The sequence below is a fragment of the Lontra canadensis genome, unplaced genomic scaffold (assembly GCF_010015895.1).
Source record: "Lontra canadensis isolate GAN:19392208 unplaced genomic scaffold, GSC_riverotter_1.0 scaffold140, whole genome shotgun sequence".
Classification (NCBI taxonomy): domain Eukaryota; kingdom Metazoa; phylum Chordata; class Mammalia; order Carnivora; family Mustelidae; genus Lontra; species Lontra canadensis.
The window spans coordinates 226,577-248,580 of NW_022631134.1; the positions used below are offsets into that span (position 1 = coordinate 226,577).

The window sequence follows — 22,004 nt, forward strand, 5'->3', positions numbered from 1 at the left end:
CTTAAGCAGATGTGGTGCTCAGCGCTGAGTCTGAAGCAGGGCTTGATCTCAGGACCCTGAGATCATGACCCGAGCGGAAACCAAGAGTCTGACACTTAAACTGACTGCGCCACTCAGGTGCCTTTTTGTTTTTTCTTAAGCAGAAAAATAAATGTATGTTGTTTATAAGCCATCATCTGAAATACTTGTGGCTAGGAGTTTGGGAATTCAAGAATTTTTTTTTTTTTTTTTTTTTTTAGAAAGGCAATATAGTACAATATGGTTATATATAACACCCTCATTGAGCTCTAGGCCAACACACCATAATGCAGTAAAACCTTTCAATGTTTACTCCGAGTGGGATAAATACATACAGTCATTAGTCTCACATTTAGTGGAAGTCAGGCTTTATTGTCCAAAATTATAAAAATAAAAAACTAATTTTCAAAATCTATTAAGTTTTAGATCTGTTTATAGGGGGGTTGTGGATTTGTACCATCTGTTTTAAAAGTTTGTGTAAGGAATCAGTGAAAAATGCATTTAAAACACTTATCACATGATATGTCCCCCAAAATGTGACTATTATTAAAAGTTATTGATTGAAGGCCGCTTCTCAAAGATGGGATACTTTATAAAGCTTGTGACTGGAAGTCTCTCTCAAGGCATGGTTAAAATGTCCGGATTCTACAACTTGTATCACTAATAACACCAAAGCTCTAATTGAGCAGTTATCTTAGATATTTCTAAGTTTTTAATTTTTAAGTTTTTAATTTCTAAGTATTTAAATGTGAAAAAACCCAAAGGATAATTTTAAAACAAAATATATTTCTTATGCACACTAATCCTTTTTCAGATTATTAATCATAAATTCAGTGTTTATATGCATAAGTTCTGCTTTAACGCTCTTGAAAATATGAATTTGCTCCAACACCACTGAGAGATCAGGGGAACAATTGAAGCATAGTGTGAATTTCATGTTTATGTGATATTTCATCCAGATGAAATACTAGGTGAACACAAAAAACTATCCAGCTGAACCATGCTATACAGGAGTACCAAAAAATGCACACACCTCACAAGAACAATGAGGCATGGCAATCCACATCTGGTCTTATAAATGCCCATCTAATTTTGGATCACCCTCCTTCAGACAGTTTGCGTCAACTTAAAAGCTACAACTTTTCAACACCCACTTCTACAAGCAAACTTAACTTTTTTTTCCCCAAAGTGCCACATTTATTTATGCATATCTTAAACATTTTTTGTGTGAAACTGGGCTACTGTTTATATTATTTTCCAATCTTTTATTGTGTCAATGACAATGCTTTCGAGTATTGTGTCCCCTAACCCTATTTCCCACATAGGCCCTGTGTTTTTATGGCATAGTTCTGCACAGCACAGTGATTTTTAGGAACACATATGCCCTGCTACAGCAGAACTATTGGTCATCATACCTGGAGTGTACTGCACTTACCTTTTGGCAGGTATACAAAATTAATACACTATCCCGGCACATGAGAATAACTTCTCCAACTATTTTTTAAAAAGTCAGAAATCATAACATAAACTCCCTTTTTAAAATATTACTTTATAAAACTAAACTATTTTAATAAGGTCTTAATTTAATAAAAATTAATGAAAAGATTAGTGGAAAAGATTAATATTCATTAATAAAAATTAATGAAAAAATTAAAGAAAAGCATTGCGCCAAAAGAGATTATTTCAAACTAGTCAATACCTTTTTTAAGAGTTTAAATCCCTACCATTTAACTCTATTCTTTAATCCTGTTAACTTTATAGCAATTAATAATCAAGAACACTGATTAAAGAGATATTATAACTATTACTTTCTTGGACCTGATGCCCTTTTCTTGGCAGAATATCCCAGGTGAGTCATGTTGTGTGGACCATACTCTGGACATGATGATATAAAAATAATACTGAGTACTCCAACCTATTCTCAGAAACGGTGTTCAGTGTTAGTGAAAAGACATGGAACATCCTTGAGGTTCCTCTCTGATCAGTGATCTAATTTCCCACATAAAATTTATTAGTTGTCAGTCCTTACTAAAAGCAATCAAATCATGATAGTAGTACTTAAGAAATTGACACTTAAGGGCACCTGGGTGACTGAGCTGGATGAGCAACTGCCTTCAGCTCAGCTCATGATCCTGGAGTCCAGAGATCAAGTCCCACATCAGGATCTCCGCTCAGGAGGGAGTCTGCTTCTCCCTCTGACCTTCCCCCTCTCATGCTCTCTCTCCCTCAAATAAATAAATAAAATCTTCAAAAAAAAAAAAAAAAGAAATTCACACTTAAAAATTTTACAAAGATGCCCATGCTGCTTTAAATGCGAGTAAAGAGCCAATTGCAAAACAGCATAAATAGTATGATACAATTTTTGTAAAAAAAAAACCCAAGTATACAAGTTGCTGTATGAGTAAAATATGTCAGGTGTCAGGACACCTAAATTATCAGCAGTGGTTATAAGTGGAATGATACGGGCGGAGGATAAGGAGGGAGCACTGGTGGAGAATAAGGAGGGAGCATGTATTTACTGCTTATAGCTCTTGTCACTTTCTCAAACGTTATTTTTTAATAAAAATATAAACTTTTAGTTAAAATCAATCTATGGTGTTAGAATAGTGGTTACCCTTAGAAGGAAGAGGGAGTGGGACACAAGGGATGCTTCTGGGATACAGATAATTTTCTCTTCCTTGACTGGAGTTCTGGTTACATGGATGTGCTCATTTGGTGAAAATTCAGTAGCTATTTATTTATGTTTAGTCTACTTTTTACATGAATAAAGTTCACTTAAAAACTGTTTTTTGGTGACTTACTGAATAGCACTGTTCTAGTTTAAATACATATATTTTATCTTTATTCATATATTCAACAGTTTTATTTCTCCCCCTTACTTTCTCCTTAACATGGATACATTACAAATGCATTATTATTACAGAAGGCAAAATGGCTAGCTTATAAAAATGGCATGTGAGAAAATCACTCACTCATACTCAGCCATAAAAAAGATCTTGCCATCTCAACTAAATGTGGATGGACCTTGAGGGTATTATGGTAAGTGCAGTAAGTCAGACAAAGAAAAGTGAATACCATATGATTTTGTTTGTATGTGGAATCTTAAGAACAAAATAAAGCAGAATCTTAAGAACAAACAAAGCAGAAACAGACCCATAAATACAGAGAACAAACTGGTGGTTGACAGAGGGGAGGAGGGTGGAAGAAGGGGGGAAAAATCACTCACACCTTATGGTATGAGGCAGACCATGAGGTATGGTCACTGAATCTTGTTAGCCGGATTCATCAGTACCTGGTACAAGAATATCTTTGGAAACACATAATTTCCTAAAACAGATGGAAAGGAAAAACAGGTGTTAAACACACAACACAGCTTGTTTCCTAAGATTAAGAGTCATGGTTTTTCTCCCTCTCTGGTTTCCTCTTGTTTCATTTTTGCCTCTCTTCCCCTATGATATTCTGCCTTCTTTCTTAAATTCCACAAACTGAGGGTTGCTGGAGGGGAGGGGAGTTGGGGGATGAGGTAACAAGCTGATAGACATTGGGGAGGGTATGTGTTGTTATGATCACTGCGTATTATGTAAAACTGATGAATCACAGACCTATACCCCTGAAACAAATAATATATTATATATTAATAATTGAATTTATATTAAAAAAAAAAACAACAAAAAACAACATTAAACTAATGGCTTAATGACAAAGGGACCCCAAGGAAATTGTGTATGGTGGCTCTCCCTATGACAGATTCTGTGTGCACATCTATAAACATGGAACTACCAAGACTTAGAAGGAACCTCAAAGACCGTTACTGCATCTCATAATCTCCCAACCAGATTTTAACTTGAGAGACATGACTAAATTAAAAGGCCTAAAATGTTCCAACTTTTTAGGTTGTTTCAACTGTTTAGGTTGTTAAGTGGTTGTTTGCTTAAGTGGAATAGTTCCCAGGCCACATAAAATTCAAAGTACTTTTAATCAAGTATTTATTGCATTCAGAAGAAGAACAGGTCAAACAAGGCAGGTGAACAATATGATCTCACTGCAGCTCTGTATACTTCCTATAGGAGAAGGAATGATTAAAACTTTATCAGTAGGAATATATGGATCATTTTCAGACTTGGTTCTAGTGCCATATATCCTGATCTAATCTGAAACACAAATCTATAAAATTCACATTTTATATAAAATAACAGTTGAAAGTGTGTAAGGGGTACTAAAAAGACAGAAAAGCAAACACTGTAAAATCTTTATCTTTAATATACTGAGTAGCAAGGAACAATATTAGTATTTTATTCATGAAGACTACTTAAATAATCTTTACAACTTTGTGGGTACATATATGTACATTTGTACATCAAAGTATTTTTGGAAAGTAAAGTCCTATATATATGATTAAAATAATGTACGACCAAATATATCCTGGGCCATAATTTTATCACTTCTAAATTCTCTTTGTTTTAGAAAAAAAAAACAGTAAGGATAATTTAACTCACTATTTTCTAAAATGTCCTAATCAACTTGTAGCGTAGTAAAACTGACATGCCACCAAGCCTACTTACGGATTATAAAGGGTAACAAATATTTTAGTAACTTTATTAAAACATAACCTTTTCTGCTGAAATTTAATATTTGCTTAGAAGACAAAAGAACGAAACAAAGAATTTTATTTTCTGCTTGCTGAAGGTATTTGGGTAAACTTAGGTTTCAGATGGTCTTCTGTCAAAGGTTTTAAATAAGTTTCTGAAAGGGCACTGGCAACAAATCCTTTTGAAAGGAGATTTGTCGATTCCATTTTCCTTGATTTCGAAGTGACTTATCTTAGACTTCCTTTTGAAATACTTCTTCCAAATTTGCTAACCATGTTTGGCTTTACTTTATGGATGTTTCTTTTATAGTCTAGAGAAGAAATAAAAAGACATATAAATATGGTAAAAGTATTCAAAAAGAATTCTCACTATTCATTCAAGTTATAAAAATTTGTTAAAATTATATCCATAAGAAAAATTTATTCTTGAAATTCATAGTTGTTAACGAACATGATTTAAAATATAACATGAAACAAACATTAATAACATTGGTTTAAAAGTAGAAATTCATTTCTCCATATTCCCTACTGAGTTTTTAGTATGCACATGTTTACACCCCACCCCCACCCTGGCAGGTATCAAATAACATCACTGAATAAACTATTACATTTAATTTTAGTTCCTTTGAACTAACGAAGACTATTCTACTAGCATTGTTCTCTTTCTTTGTTGTATCATCACTTTTTTCCTCATTTTACAAATTACGTCCCTAAAGCTTCTAAACTTCCATATTTTCCCTATTTTTAGGAGTATAATTTGCATCTAGTACTTCCTTAAGTGCTAATCCTTATTTCTTTCACTTTTCTTATTTCTTATTTCTTTTACTGCCACCTCTCAAATGTCCATTCCTCTGGTTCTTCTTCAGGCTTCACAATGATTGTCTGCTCAATCAAGTGTTGTTAAAACAGGTGCCACTGACTTCTTTATGGCTCAGTCTCGTCTGTTATCCATTTTCTTGTCACATTAGGTTTTGGTTTTAGGGCCACATACTTTCCTGACAGTATTCTTATTTCTCAGTAAATAGCAGTTACCTTCTTTCCCACTGATGTTCCTTTGTTTTTTTTATTTGTACACTGTTAGCTGGAGAACTCAGTTGAACATATTCTAAGAAAGACAGTCTCAGTTTTCTCCTACTTTTTCTAGTAATTCCTCTTGCATATATAGGCATTTTCACTTGAATATCCTATTATACATAAACTGTTTCCTTCCCTTAAACTAATACCTCTTTCTAGGTGCTCTATTATCCTTAACAATACATAATCTTTTAAAGTAGCTTTAGCTCTTCTTTGTCCTTTGGCAAGCATTGCAGTTTAGTATCAACTCCTACTTCTTTCTATGTAGAATTATTTTATTCATCTCTCTTTATATATGAGATATTTGATGCACTTTACGCCATTCTTAGAAAATACGCATGTTAGAAAAACCAAATCTCTATTTGAGAAGTATCATAAATTTATTATTTGGTTGTACAATTATGATTTAGTGGAGGATTTTTTTTTCAGGAGACCAATGGGGTGGTACATAGCCATACCAACTGCACATACACACTGTTAAAACATTACTAACTTTGGCATGCTAAACAAAATGATCATAGTAAATTTTATGTTTCAGGACATTTTTATTTGATTTTTAAAATTTGCACAAAAGGCATTTCCACTGAACTTAAGGATGCCACTGGCTACCACAAGTAGTAAGGATTTATTGACATAGTTCGGCAAAGCTATTGAGAAATTCTATATTACTCTAATGAAAGAGCATTGACAGAAAAAAATAGCAATAGTTTTTTCATGTTATTCTTAGAAACACTCATTAACTCATGAAACCCCTTTAAATTCCAAGTGCTGTAATTACAATTTCCTTTAGGGAAGAAAACAAACTGGGTCTTAATGATCTTGCTATCTGTCACAGAAACTAGCACATATCAGTGCATAGTAAATAAATATTTCTTAAATGAAATCTTAGGAATTATAGTGTCAGAGAGACAGAGGTCTGGACACCAAAGCCCAGAAACTGGTTTGTGCTATATACCTCTAACTTCACTAAAGATGTGGTTTTGTTACTATAGATTCATGTCACCGCCATTTGCAATTGAGAGGATGTAGTGATCTCCATCAGCATTTTTTCAACTTGATAATAGGAGTTACAATATGACTCTAACTAGGTACAGGCTGAAGCCTGGCCATAATTGTAAAAATGAGTCAGAGGGCAAATTATTAAAATAGTAAGAGGAAAATTTCAAGTAGATAAAATTTATCTGTAGAATATAGGTATCATTAACCTATTAAATAATATATGTAGCTAATTATTTCAATTATTAAATTATTTATGAATTCTTCTGCAATATGAGGCAATATGGACAACAAAAAGGATACAGAATGTAAAGTTTCAAGTCTGGCTCCACCATGAACTATCTGTGTGATCTCAGGTATTTTCTATTTTGTGTCTTTTTTTTAAAGATTTTATTTATTTATTAGACACACAGAGAGAGAGAGAGACAGCGAGATAGGGAACACAAGCAGGGGGAGTGGCAGAGGAGAACCAGGCCTCCCACTCCCAGGGCCCTGGGACCACAACCCGAGCGGAAAGCAGACGTTTAACGACTGAGCCACCCAGATGCCTGTCTATTTTGGGTCTTAACTCTTCTTATCTGTAACAAGGATAATCACACTTAACATCTAATAAATGTGATGAAAGGATAAAAGGAGATTCTAATGAAAACACTGTAAGAAAATGTAAAGTAGTATACATATGTTTGGTAATCATGTTATTAAATATCAAATTAAGAGCTGAGACATACCCATTGTTGGTCTGTTTTCTTGTAAATCCTTTTCACTTGCATTATCTTGTCGAATGCGTTTGGCAAATCCAGAATTTACCTCGCCAGTTAATGAAGTATTTGATGCAGAACTGTAAGGAAAAACTTTTTATTTTAGTAAAGGATTTTTTGTAAGTTCTTTTTTCCCCATTATTTGGTAAGTTTTAATACATATTCTATATGCAATAAAGATTAAAGAGAAAGTGAAATAATAAAATAATAAGTTACAAAATCCCATAAAAGTAATTGGAGGTACTAAAATACAGTTTTGGCGCATAGGGAAATTTGTTTTGATTTTAATGATATTTATTCAAATTGGAGATTATGATTGTAGGTATATGTAGCAATTCTGTAACAAAACATTTTCAGGGTGCTCTGCTAGAATATAAGCTAATACTACTATCCAAAGCATAGAGATAAAGATCATCTTGCAAGAGGTGAAAAACCAAAACTCATTTTATAAATTTGGAATGAGAATCTTAATCTGGAGAATCTAAACAAGTGAGATTGTTTGGAAACCTTGTTTTCAAATCAAAGCATGGTAATAGGCTTAGAATCTTTCTCTGATTACTACAATTACAGAAAATGAAATGGAAAGAATGACCTATTTTCATTTGTTTTATCTTAAAAAAATTCTATCAATCTCATATACTAAAGGGTCAAATTTCCAACTCAATTGCAGTTGACATATTATTACTAAACACCTACTACTATGGTCTCATGTTATAGGATAAGTTAGGTAGTAATAACCCCTGTTCTGAAAACTTACATAATGAATATGGTGGGGAGGGGGAAAAATAAGACAAATACACAAAATAATATAATGTAAAGTAAAACACAATGCTAAAGGTTTCCAAACTATAGGTTCCTGATTCTAAAAGTAGAGAAACAAAAAAACCAAAAAAACAACTGAAAGATTTTGTGGATGTGATTGATGCCTTTGATCTGGGCCCTGAAAAATAACAGTCCAATCCTTCTTAACCCAAAGAGGATCAGGTTTTAACAGGTTGGGTTGGGAAGAGTGAGCATCCCCTCTCCATACTGATTCAAATAATCTAATTTTAAGGAGTTTCTGATTAAAAAAAATATCATATACCATTTTACAGGTTGACACTAATTTGATTGTCAGTTGCATTAACACTTGGAGGGTTCCCATTTATGGCAACAATTAGCTCTTATGGTAACCAACTACATGGTAAACTGATGTGGGTATGTTTGTGGAATACAGAGAAGATGAATTCGTTCTACGGTTGTCCAAAGAGGTTGAAAATGACAATTTAATATGATAGCAAAAAAAAAAAAAAAAATTAGGCATGAGCACAATGAATGCTGGCAAAAATAATTCAATCTATGTACTTCAACTTTTCTAGAGCCTGTAAGAAAAATGATTAGGTGTAACAAGCAGTAATTTTACCTACTCTGTTCAAGAATATAAATGATATCTACCTAAAATGGTAACAAAAAAGTACTAGTATTATGAAAGCAAGGAAATACAGTTGTAGAAAATCTCTATTCTTAAATGGTGAGAAACTAAGTTACATTAATTCTGTTTTGGATACTAAACACCCTTTTTGGATAACATATATACCAGCTAAGGCAAAAATTCTTTTTTGGTCATTTGGTGATTTTTCTTTAAATATACAGATCATTGGGGCGCCTGGGTGGCTCAGTGGGTTAAAGCCTCTGCCTTTGGCTCAGGTCGTGATCCCAGGGTCCTGGGATTGAGCCCCACATTGGGCTCTCTGCTCAGCAGGGAGCCTGCCTCCTCCTCTCTCTCTGCCTGTCTCTGCCTCTCTGCCTACTTGTGATCTGTCGAATAAATAATAAATCTTAAAAAAAAAATACAGATCATTGTCATTAGTTACTTTTGATAGGTGTTAGTTTTCCCAACAATATATATTAAAATTATTTTTATTATTTTATGGAATGATTTTTTCACTTTAGTTAGTTCTAGAACATCAGTGTTTACTAACAAATTGTTTTTTACTTGAAAGTTAGGCTTTTGAATAAATCTATCTGAAAGAAACTTCATGTTTCTAGGAATGAAAACAAAGCCTAATAAAATAAATTGTATATTTATATATATGTAAAATGCATGCAAACATTTTTTAGGATTTAGATAAGATAATCCACTGGTGAAATGTTTAACACTCATGTTATACATTTATTTTAGATTTATGTTGGATCATAAAGTAAGACTTAAAATTGGTATGAGTGAAAATTCAAATTATGTTAAAGACTATATTAAGAAGAAATTTAAAGACTTCTCTACTTATGTGCCAAATTTTATTTCTCTAACTATTAATAAAAGTTAAGATTTAACCTTTTGTTCCCTTATATAAATAGTATGTTTTTGCTTAATTAACATTTGCATCTCATATTCTTTTGGTTGAGATAATTTCTAGTTGGAACCTTTAAATGTCTTTCAAAACAAACCAAAAATGTGTGACTAGTCTGAGACCCATTTCTGGGTGCTATGAAAGATTATGAAACAAACAAAAACCAACTAACTAAATACACAAAGCAAACAACCCCACAAAACTTTGATTAATATAATTTATAAATAAAATTTTACATACCGATATATTATGTTTATATATTGGGTAGGCTGATTTAGTTAAAATAGTATGTTACAGTGATATTAAATGAATAAAAATTATTAAAAATTTAATATTCTCAATTTAAGTAGTAACTAAAAAATTGAGTTCTGTGGGTTTTTAGAATACTCAGTGCTTTTGGATTCCAAATTTTTTTTCAGAGAGAAAAACTGATACAAACTAAATAAAATAACGATACACACGGAGACTTCCCTTCTAAAAAAAAAGTATTAGAATACACCCCCCCCAAATATGTACATAAAGGTGCTAAGTGGAAAATACCAGAGTTTATTACTCTCAAACTCATGTAGGTTTAATTGGGGAAAAGGAAGATTAAAAAAAAAGTAATTATGTACACTTCTAGCATTAATCTCTTTTAACCTTAGTTAATGGCAGGATCTAATTATTGGTACCAGAGGGAATGTAATAGAGCAATTAATAGGCTGTGAGAAATCCTACTTTCTTTATATGTCCTTTAATATTATTTCACAATATTAGTTGCTCATGTGGAAGCTCTTTAATTCATCTAAAACCACTCTGAATATACAGTTTACATACCTAGACATTTCTTGCAAAATCATTTGATTTTTATAATGATTATGTGTACATTTTAAATTGCTATTAGCTATAAGATTTTGCTACATCTTAGTTAACACAACAGAATTGTGAAGAACCAGAAAAGTCACCAAAACTAATTAATGAAACAATAACACAATCCACACAATGAAAATTAGTGTTAAGATGGTGATGGTTATTTATGGTCACTCATTAAGTGACTGATATCCATATATGAGCCAGACAAATTGCATCATTTAAATTTGTGCCATAGCAAAAATACAGAATTTTAAATGTCGTGGAATTAGTTAGAGGTATTCTGAAAAAATCAGTCTACTAATTTTAAATCTACATTCCAAGACTCTGCTGTATTTTGGAGGAAAAGACAGATCCCAAATGCACCTGATAATACTCTATGTGGTACAAGTAGACTATTTGTAAATTTGTTTAGACTAGCCCAGATGAGAACAGGTTCATGGTGAAAAATAGGGAACTTATAATAAGAGTTATTCTATCTTAGGATCTGGTACTCTTTTCCCCATAATCACATGTCAAAGAAAAAGAGTTAAAGCAGGGACGCCTGGGTGGCTCAGTTGGTTAAGCGGCTGCCTTCAGCTCAGGTCATGATCCCAGTGTCCTGGGATCGAGTCCCACATCAGGCTCCTTGCTCGGCAGGGAGCCTGCTTCTCCCTCTGCCTCTGTCTGCCTGTGCTCGCTCTCTCTCCCTCTGTCTCTGACAAATAAATAAATAAAATCTTAAAAAAAAAAAAAAAAGAGTTAAAGCAAGTCAGAGCCATTTTTACAATATAACCACTCACTATGTCTTGTCATTGCGTTCAGTGTTGTGGCATATAAAGACTATATAATGGACTTCATATCATATAACTCACTATATTTAAGATTTTTCCTTGTCTTAGATTTTTAGCTGCTTTATTGCCATGTACCTAGGTATATTTCTCTGCGTATTAATGTTGCTTGTAGTTTGCAGAACTTCTCAAATCTGTGATTAGTTACCTTCTGTCATTTTGGAAAATTATTAGCCAGCCTCTCCTCAAACACTGTTTTCCCTCATTCTTTTTCTCATTCTTTCTGGGACTCAAAATATGTACATGCTAGACCTTTCTGGGTCCCATATATCTTTTTTAACTCTTCTCCATATTTTCTGTCTTATCCCTCTGTACATTGGTATAGATATTTTTCTGTCAACCTATCTTCCAGTTCACTAAACTCTCTTCTGCTGTATCTAATCTATTAAATATTTATTTATTCTTAATTTCAGTAGATTCTAATTTTTCAGTTCTAGAATAGTCATTTGATTTATTTTAATACAATTCAATTCTTTGGGAAATTGCCACTATTTTGTTGAAATTAATCACAGTTAAATTTTTAAAGTACCTACTTGATACTTTAACTATCTGAATCAATTATGGATATAGGTTTTTAGTCATTTGGTTCTGTCTACCGAAATACTTGGTAATTTTTGCTTACTTGCTAAACATGTAAAAAGACCCCAAAACTGTAGATGTTCTAGTTGTTATATTTCTCCAGAAGTGATTTAATTTTCTTCTGGCTAGCAGGCAGAACAGAGATAGATCACCTTGATCCAAAAGCGACTGAGTTAATCTGAAGTCTTTTTCAGGCTTTCAAGGACTGGTTTATATCCAGTTTGCCCTACTACTAGAGCACAGGCCTTCAATGGTCTCAGATAAAATCCTGGGGGTTCAACAGCATCTTTTCTTCTCAATAATTCCTGAACAGTTTTTGTATCCTAGCCCCATGAGAATGTTAAAATTCTGCTTAATATTTTAGCTTCTTTCAGCTTTGTTTCTTGGCCTCTTATACCAGAGTTCAGAATGTGGCAAATATCTTAAGGGCAAAAGCTACAGACAGAATTATTTTGTTTTCCCAACTCAGTGAGACTGCTGATAGCTGCAGGCTTCCATTTTGTGCTTGGGTTCTATACTTGAAGCCATGAGTTGGCAAATATTAAATGGAAAAATGAGGCAAAGAAAGTTTGGCTCTCTACAGCTTGTCTTCCTTTCCTCTGGATCTTAGACCTTCAGGTCCTGGTTGTTTGGTTGGTCTCCAGGGCCTTGAAAGCAGCTGTTGGTTGTATTTATCATGTTTTGTAACTGTTTTTGATAGGTGGTTTGGTCTCATATAAGCTATATTGTCAAAGCCAGAAACATAAGTCTCTTCACTCATTACATTTTAGTCATATGTCAAAATCCATTAAAGTAAAATAATTTTAGAACTGAAGAAATTCATTAATGCACAAAAAGAAAAATACCAAATGAGTAAAAGTTGTCACCAGAAAAAAAATTAAAATTAAATGACATTTTTGGAGGCCAGAAGACTTTTCAATTTATTTTTAATAATCTGAGATAGAGAATACTTTTTGTAACTATCAAGTAAAATACTTGGACTTTATCAAGATCTCCCTTTGATAATATAAATCCAGTGCTGCATTCAGAGCAATTAATTATATGTACATTTAAACATGAATTCACAGTTTCATACAAGAAATAAAAAGGAGCTCTAGGAAACAAAGTGTAAAGATGATCTTATGTAAGCACTGTTTATGGTTAATTGTACCTTGTGAACTTTCGTTTCCTTTTGGCAGTAACAGTCATTGCCATGTAGGATGGTACTGTGCTTGGTATAGGTAGAGGACGTTTAGTTGAGAATGAAGAGGCAAGCCTGTATATTAGATAATAAAAAATAAAAAGAGTAATTTTGATTTGTATTATGGAGAAAAAGGGGGCATACACTTTCATAATTAGAATACCATTTCATATGAATATATAAAGAAAAGTATTATTCTCGATCCTCTCTTACTTGCCCTGGGGTTTTCTTTTCTCTTTTTTATATCATAGAAAGAGTTGCTCTCAAAAGAGATTTCTGCATCCCAATAGCATAGAAAGGTGAACGTATCATTCTTCTCATATTTGGAATACCTGTTACTATACAGATGAAGTGTACAGGATATGAAAGGAGAAGTGAGACAAAATGAGAAGGATGTTTGCTTGGATGACGTGTAGTCAACCATACCTTGGAAATATAAAAATGTGAGATTTCCTTTAGTGAACATATCAATAAACAATAATAAACATAGTAATACTCCGATGATGGTTTATATCATCTAACTTTGGAGTATATAGAACAACTAAATATATCTTAAGGTTTCTTCTAGCCTACTGAGAGTCAATCAACTAAGATATCAAATTAAAGGCCTTAAAATACTGTTAGTGGATTAATATTTATAAAGACAAGATTAAATGAAGGTAAAACACTGACTTTTGTAATCAAGATTGCATACTTAATCCATGAAATAGACCTTAAATATAACTAAAGAAGAAAAAGGAAGCTATGGTTTAAAGGCTATGTAAATAACAAAACAAGAACAAAAACAAATGAATACTTGGCAAATACTCTTTTTTGTACCTTTGTAAAATGTTATCGTTTGACAGTGATTCTTGTTCAGGTAATTTACTCTTCAAGCTCCTGGTGTCTTCACATATAGTAAATGTAGAGTTCAAATCTTCTTGTCTATATTCTTTTCTCCTGCTGAGAGGAGTATCTACTTCACATAACATTTTCAGAGAATTATCACTGTTTACACTTGAGCTGATGGTCTGAAAACCTGTAGTATGTGATGATGGTTTTAATAAAGTCACTACAGATGAATTTTGAGATGTTTTTCTATAATCTTCTGGTGTATACACAATAGGTTGAAGTTCTTTGTTGAGAGAATCATTGAGCTGTAAACTTTCAGACAGTGCAGACTTCTGCGGATGTTTTGCTTTCAGGGGAGAAGGCATGAGCTTTCTTCGGGTTCTTTTTTGTGGAGGAATTTTAAGTATATTAGATTCACCTGAAGATGTGCCTATTCAATAAAATTAAAAAGAATCTCAATAATGGAACCTAGTATTCCAATAATCCTATGAGGTAAACAACAACAACAACAACAACAATAAATAATAATAATAAATAATAAAGTACATTTTCTGTCAACTGATGAAAATTTAAAAGAAAGCTGGAAAGAAAAACAAAAAACATAGATTATTGATAATATCAAATAATATTAATGAGCTCATTATAAAGATATTCTAGAACAGAAATAATAAATGGCTAATATCAATACTAATTTGTAGATATAGCAAAATTGAGGTTAGGGTAATCATGAAAACAATTTTCCAACAAATTCTAACAAAATTCATAAGCAATTTCTTCCAAGCTTTTATGTTTTAGATTTCAGATAAGAAAAAAGTATTCAACAACCACAGGAATAGAGATTAGTAACTTATTCTATTAAAAACATCACCAGTTATTTGTTAATTGAGTGGAAGTCTAGTCTAAATTATCAGGAATGACAATGACCAATAAAATTCTAGGTGGATGAAAAAATGAAATTTGTTATGATCTCAGGTACGGTGGTTAATTAAGCATTCTGATTGTTTCCTATGCCATACCCAATTCATAGATTTTTTAGAAATTAGATTAATACCTTAAGATAAATGAACCTAAGTTGAAGAGGTCAGAGTACTCTTGCATGAACCTCATCACTTTGTACAAGTTAAGTCTCCCCAATGTCAAGAGGTCACCAAGTTTAATGAACTTTTCTTAGCCCTGTCCTACAACTTCTGAAGCTTTTCAAAATGATTTCCCTACTACCTCTTCAACATGTCACCTTATCTCCCTTCATCTAGTAAATGTATATATTTCCCTAAAGAAATACACTCTTATTTGTAATTATCCTCTTGCCACTACTTTTTCAGTCACGTGGGTCCAAATAACCAATTTTTACCATTTCCTCGCATTTTCCAACTTCCACCAATCCTAGCTTTCCTACACTTAAAATTAAGACATAATTCTGATCATGTCATTCTTCTGATTAAAAACTTCTAGTGACTTTAACATAAACATGATATCCAGAGATCGTCAGTAGATCGTCAGTAGGGAAATTCTTATTTCTTGGTCTAAAATAAGAGACAAATTGTTTTGTTTAAACTTAAGTTTGAATTCCCACAATCTAGACATGCTTAAATATTTACCTCTCAAACATTTTTAAAAAATATATAAAGCAATGATTGATTGCATAGATTAACAATAAACTTCATCAACTTGAGTACGCTCATCTTGTATTTCTTAGTTAACTTTTTATGTTTTGCCTATTTCATTCATGGTGACTTCAGGTGCCTGACATGAAGTAACTTTGCTTCAAGTGTACTGTCCAGGAAAGAAACTACAATGTATATTTCTGCCTATGTTTTTAAATCATGCAATAGAATTCCCAATTGATGTTAGATTTGCTTTATGATATAATACTAACTTAAATAACACTGAAAGCTGAATAATTGTTATGTATTTCAATAAAGCAATTCAAACTCTCAACCAAGTTAGAAAATACACTTAATAACAATCACCAACAGAACATGCATTATTATTATTATGTTAGTTCATGACAGGCTCTACTATGGCTAGGTTGACAATTACCCTCTAGGAAAAACAACTGAAAAACAGGAAGAAAAATATGATCCCTGTTCTACTAAGGAATTTTACTTTTCTGAGAACTAGATAAATGAGATCCAGATCTTAAAATAATTTTCCACTCCCTTTAACATGACATTTGTCAAATTTTCCATTACCAGATATTTTTATACTAATGCTGCAGTGTAAAGACAAGTTACTTTTCTCCACTGTGCTGCTACCACCAATTTGGTGGCTATTAATAGCTGGAAGATTAACTTCTTTTCCCCTGAGAGGCAGCAGGGGTATATAGAAGATAGAAAACTATATCGAGGATATAGAGCTGAACTAGGAGTCAGGAGACTTGGATTCTATTTCTGGCTTCAGCAACAACTCACTGAGTGACCTTGGACAACTCATTTAAGCAGTATGAGCATTAATACCCCCTCCCCCGCAAAAAAGGGATACCACATGTACAGGGAATTTTCTAGGATTGGACAATATCTATAAAATACTTAGGGTTTGAAGAAAGGCTCTAGAAATGTAAATATGCTTCAACTGTTAGCATTAATACTTTCATACAGAAAGTTGTAATTTACTTTCCAGTATTCTATCAATACTTAAACCACAGTTATCATTAAAAGGATACATTTCAAACAATGTCTCACTTTCCATTTATCAGTTAGCCAGTTTATCAAGGCTGATGATAAACTGTAATGTAAACAAATATATTGTTAAATCACACACACCTAAGTGTTCTTTGAAAATGCAGGCTTCATAACAGTATTTTAAAACTTGAAACATAATGGAACATGAAATCTCAAGACATAAGGATTATCCAGAGTCACTATTTTTCTTGTACGTAGTATCTAGAGAGGGATAATTCCTGGAGTGGCATTGGGCAAATTCCCATGATAGTGGGCCACTTTCCCCCTACTGTTTGTAAAAAAAAACAAAACATGGAAATGGAGGTCTTCCATAAGACACTGAAGAAATATCCACCTGTTCTCTGGGATAGTACGAATATACATCCAACATCAAATTTTGATATAATTAGACTAACAGTTTATCAGTAAAATCAATAGCAAAGTTAAAATGATGTATCTCTAGCCATAATTCTGCTCTCCAGGAAGGATAAATTTGGTAACTTGAAGGAGAAACATGGAGATGGGGTAGTTAATACAGATTCACACCATTGTTTTCCTGAGCCTGGAAGAAGAGATGCTACAAAAATACAGCATATGCAAAACACAAATCCAGAGGTGAACCATGAGAGACTATGGACTCTGAAAAACAATCTGAGGGTTTTGAAGGGGCAGGGGGTGGGAGGTTGGGGGAACCAGGTGGTGGGTATTGGAGAGGGCATGGATTGCATGGAGCACTGGGTGTGGTGCAAAAACAATGAATACTGTTACGCTGAAAATAAATTAAAAAAATTAAAAAAACCCACAAATCCACAGGGTTCTTTTCTTTTTATCCCTTCAACTATTAGATACATACAATAAGAAGGGGGCAGAAAACAGATGGTCAATTCAGGATTACTTAGGCTGACTAGTTGCTCAGAAAGGTTCAGAAGATAACCTAAGCAAAAACAAGATTTAAAGATTTAAATACAAACTCAACAGTCACTCTACTGTAACTACAAAGGGATTATGTCTCCATTTAATCCATGGAAAGTAAAAAAAACACCAGAAGCTGATATTTCAGTTTGAATATGATTTCCAGAATATATAAATACAATTATATAACAAACAATCATTCTCCTTTAGCTAGTTAGGCAATAAAGTACATTAAGTGGGTATGGCAAACTGGAGTGTTGGGTTAGGGGTACTGTACATTTTAACAGGCTTTCAGGAATATTGAGTATGCTAGCTCTATGTCTATAAAAGAGATCTGCTGTACTTTTCCATTAGAGGATGTACAGTAACTTTCCAGAAGACAAGGCTTGGGGTAGTTGTAGTTTCCCCTGATTCAGCCTGAGAAAATACTATTTAACAAGATTCTATGATTCTTGGGCCTACAGAGTAGAAATGATAAAGAAGGAACCTCAAGGCAGATTATAATTCCTTTAAAAAGTCTTCATAAAATGAGAAAAGGAATCATGTAGTTACAGACTTTCAGAACAAGGGACTCTAAAAGATGATGATAGTCAATAAAATACCTCAGTAATGTGGGTGTCACACAGGAGAGGATAGAAAATTAAAGTTCATTGTTGTAAGGTAGGCTCTTAAAAAGTGGGATAAAACGATTAGTTGCCACTTGGGAGCATAGCAAGTCTTCTCTCCTGGGTCTTTCATCTAAAAAACAGCCTACTACATCATATATTTGAGTATATATGGTAGTGGGTAGTAATGTATCTTATGGTCTAGAAAAAGCAGTTTTGGGACTTTAACTCTCTAACACATTGTAGGTATACTGCATTTCTACTGACCTAAAATGATTATGATTAATGGCATATATGTGAATATGTTGAAATACATTTCCAGATAATAACAATAACCATATTGTCAATACATTTAGAAGAAGTCACTACTAATAATTTCAATCTAGGAACAATGTTTAATTATGAAAGGAAAAAAAAAGTTTTCATCAGCTGTGGTACAAGAGAAACAACTAAGAGGATTATATCGGCATAAAAAGGAGTCATTGTTCATCCACTCAGTATTAAGCACCTGCCATGTGTTCCAGAACTTTGATAGGTTTTGAGAATCTATCAGGAAACAAGACATTTAAGAATTTACATTTTGGGGGGAAGAGGCAGAAAAATAAATTATCTTAAGATAATCATGACAAATGAGTTGGAAAAACAATAAAACAAATGGAATAGAGGAGTGATGGGAGATAGGTGGGTATTAATTAGATGGCAGGGGAAGGTGATTCTAAAGGTGAGATGTGTGATCCGAGACTTGAATGGCTGTGAAGGAGTCAGTTCTATGAAGAGCTGGGGAAAGAAGCAGAGGAAATAGCAAGAGCAAAGACCTGACGGCAACAATAAATTTGTTGAACTCAAGGAAAAAAAAAAGGCTAATGTTATTGAAGTGTAGTGAGTCAGAGAGAGAAGAAAAATAAGAAGAGACTAAAAAGATCAAAAGGGGCCAGCCTGTGTTAGGGTTTATGAACAAGATAAAGATCTGGATATATTCCAAGTGCAAAGGGATATCTGTGGAAGATTATTTTAAACATGGGTATGATAAGATCTGATTTATGTTTTTAAGAAAGACTGCCTTGCTTATGGTGTGGAGAACAGAATATAAGTGGGTAAGAGAGGAAACAAAGAAATCAGTAACACATTATAGCTATAGCTAAGACAAAACATAATGAGAACCTGGACTAGACTGGTAATAGCAGTGATTGATGTGGGAAGGCTGTTATAATCAAATAACCAGATTAAAATTACATAAAGTAGATTCAAAACATTTTCAGTGACATACATGGGTGTGATTAGCTACCCAACAACCAGGACCAAAGATAAGTTCACACAAAGCTGTAGTATTTTGTATAATTTAATCAACAGAAATGGACAACTTTCAGTGAAACCATGAACCATTTTTATATGAGCAGTTACAGAAAAGTTCAAAAGGTCCTAAATGTCATTTCCTCAAATTTGACATTCTCTTGTTACTGACATCCCCCTTTCCCCAGCCCACTCATTCCATTTGAGATCCTGTACTCTACTGCGGAGCTCTGACCCAAGTAAATGCAGGTGTCTTGGAATCTCCTTCCTTCCCTGTCTAGTTTGCATGTTCAAGGACTTGAGCAGCAGATACTCTCTGGGGTTTGAGGATACAGTTACTTATTCAGAGATGATGGCTGTTATCATCATGCTTGGGTAGTGGTGAAAAGGGAAGAAAGGGAGAGAGGCTAAGTAGGAAATGGTTCTAGAAAAGGGTGGCAGAAAGAAAATTACTGAAAATGGACTTTGGCTCCTAGGAATTTGTACGAAGGGAGGGAAAGATTTAAGTTAACAGCATAATACAGAAAGAGCACCCTTGTTTAGGTTAAGCACTCTATTTTCTCTGCAAATTCATCTCTAGACATCCTCAAGCCACTGACATGGATTTATCTTCAGTTCTAGGCATAGATCTACTATGATTTCAGATATAAAGACTGACTGCTCCACTCTCAATATCTTGTTAGTTGTTGCATTTACTTCCTTAAAAAGCAGCCACTGTCTTCTAATCCATAATTAGTGAGGCTTTAAAATGCAAAATATGGTCCTGTAATGAGTGCATTTTGATCATATAACACATGATACATATCCTATGAGAACCTTCTCTTTTGGATAGGGGAGGAAGACAGAAAGGAACTGAATACTTGGAAAAATTTCTCACTGGAACAGTTACTTGCTTGGCTTCGCCTAATATATGTCACTTTACTTTAGAAACACCCATAGTATAAGAAGGGCTATGAAGGTTAACTTTGCAAAAGACGAATCATTTTTAACCAAGATAGTAACTTGAGGAGAGACATCTAGCTTCCTTTCCAGATTTCCTTTAAAACACCATATACTATAACAAAAATAGGAGGAAACTTTTTCTAATACTGGTAATAAGGGAAGAATATCATCTGCACCCCAGGATATTTGGGGACTTTAGGAAGGACACTATGTAGCTAGAATTGGAATAAAGGGAGGCTTGGGGGAAGAATAACATAAAAATATCCCCCCACTTCATTGTTCAGTGCTGTCCCTGGGACTTCAGAAAAAGACACTGGCTAAATGTTACTAGAGCCCCTAAGTAAGGAATAGGGATGAGGGAGTAGGTGCGGTAAAAGGAGAAGGTGAGACAAGGCTACGGGATACAGTAAAATGGTAATATCTGAATACTAGCAGTAGCACTAAGAGGCCCCCAAATCCAGTCCTGGCCCAGCTGTCTCAGTATTGAAAGGAACACTGACCAGAAAGTGCCCAAACCCCTGGGCCTTGCTCCCAGCATTGGTGGCTACACCATATACGGATGAGAATCTCTTAGGCAAAAAGGCGAAGTTTCCAGCTTAGACTACCTACGGCTCTGGTTCCTGTTCTATACTCTTGGGCTGCTGATCCATGAAAAGGAATGCATTTGCCAACATCCCATTTCTGGACCTTAATTTCTACTGATTATCAGTTATATTAAGTACTTAGGATAAGTGTAGAGGGAACTTCATTGGATCTGTAAAAGGATAATATAAAACAATGGCATACAGACTTAGGCCTTCTGATAACCCAGATGCATGTTCTTCACACCTACACAAGACTGAGTCTCTACCAAAGAGAGAATTAAATCAATTAGGGTAAGGATAAATAAAACATGTGACATTTACAATTTCATTGTTATTTAAAGTCATAAATCTATGAATTAATACTCATTAAGTAGTATGTAAATTCTACTTACAGCATGGTCCTAATTTTTAAAACAAATAAAAAGTTCACCCAAAACAAATCAATGCATACACATACAGATTCTATAAACAAAAAAAGGGTGGGAAAGTCACAGAAAACAGAGAAGAAAATATGGCATAATCTATAAAATATTAGCATAGATTATGAATGGAAAAATTCTGAGAGATTTTATTTTCTTCTTTAAGCATTTGACCACTTTTGACCACTTTTAATAATAAATATATTTGCTTCTTTAAAATTATAAATAACAAAAAAATTTTTTTTTAAATGAGCAATGTAAGGAGTGGGACAAAAGAGAATAAAAATCCAGCTCTCTCAAGCCTCAGAAAGTCTCTGGTCTTTGAAGGTATAGGGTGAGGCTAAACCAGAATTGACTGAAAGTCTGCATAAGGAAGTTGCACCCCGCAAAATCCCTTTACCCCATCACAATCACCTGTGCTGAGAGGGGACTGTTCCTTTGTCACCCTGTTAGAAGACACAAGTTACTCTCTGGACAAATTGAGACTTATGGCCAACATGCACAGCTAACACTAGCGGTTTTTAATAATTTCTCAATAATGAATGTATAAAATTTTTCTCTT

General features: G+C 33.6%; 1 protein-coding gene across 3 annotated transcripts in view; it reads right to left on the bottom strand.

The window, feature by feature from the left end:
* Positions 1–3,968: 3,968 nt before the first annotated feature.
* The window catches only part of KIF18A (kinesin family member 18A), an 81,672-nt gene continuing 63,636 nt past the window's right edge, over positions 3,969–22,004 (bottom strand). For all 3 annotated transcript variants that reach the window (XM_032843432.1, XM_032843431.1, XM_032843433.1), the window contains 4 exons: positions 14,019–14,460; positions 13,170–13,274; positions 7,405–7,514; positions 3,969–4,917 (listed from right to left, as the gene is read on the bottom strand). In XM_032843432.1, the coding sequence (XP_032699323.1) occupies positions 4,835–4,917; positions 7,405–7,514; positions 13,170–13,274; positions 14,019–14,460 (740 nt within the window). In that variant the 3' untranslated portion in view covers positions 3,969–4,834. The remainder of the gene's footprint in view (positions 4,918–7,404; positions 7,515–13,169; positions 13,275–14,018; positions 14,461–22,004) is intronic.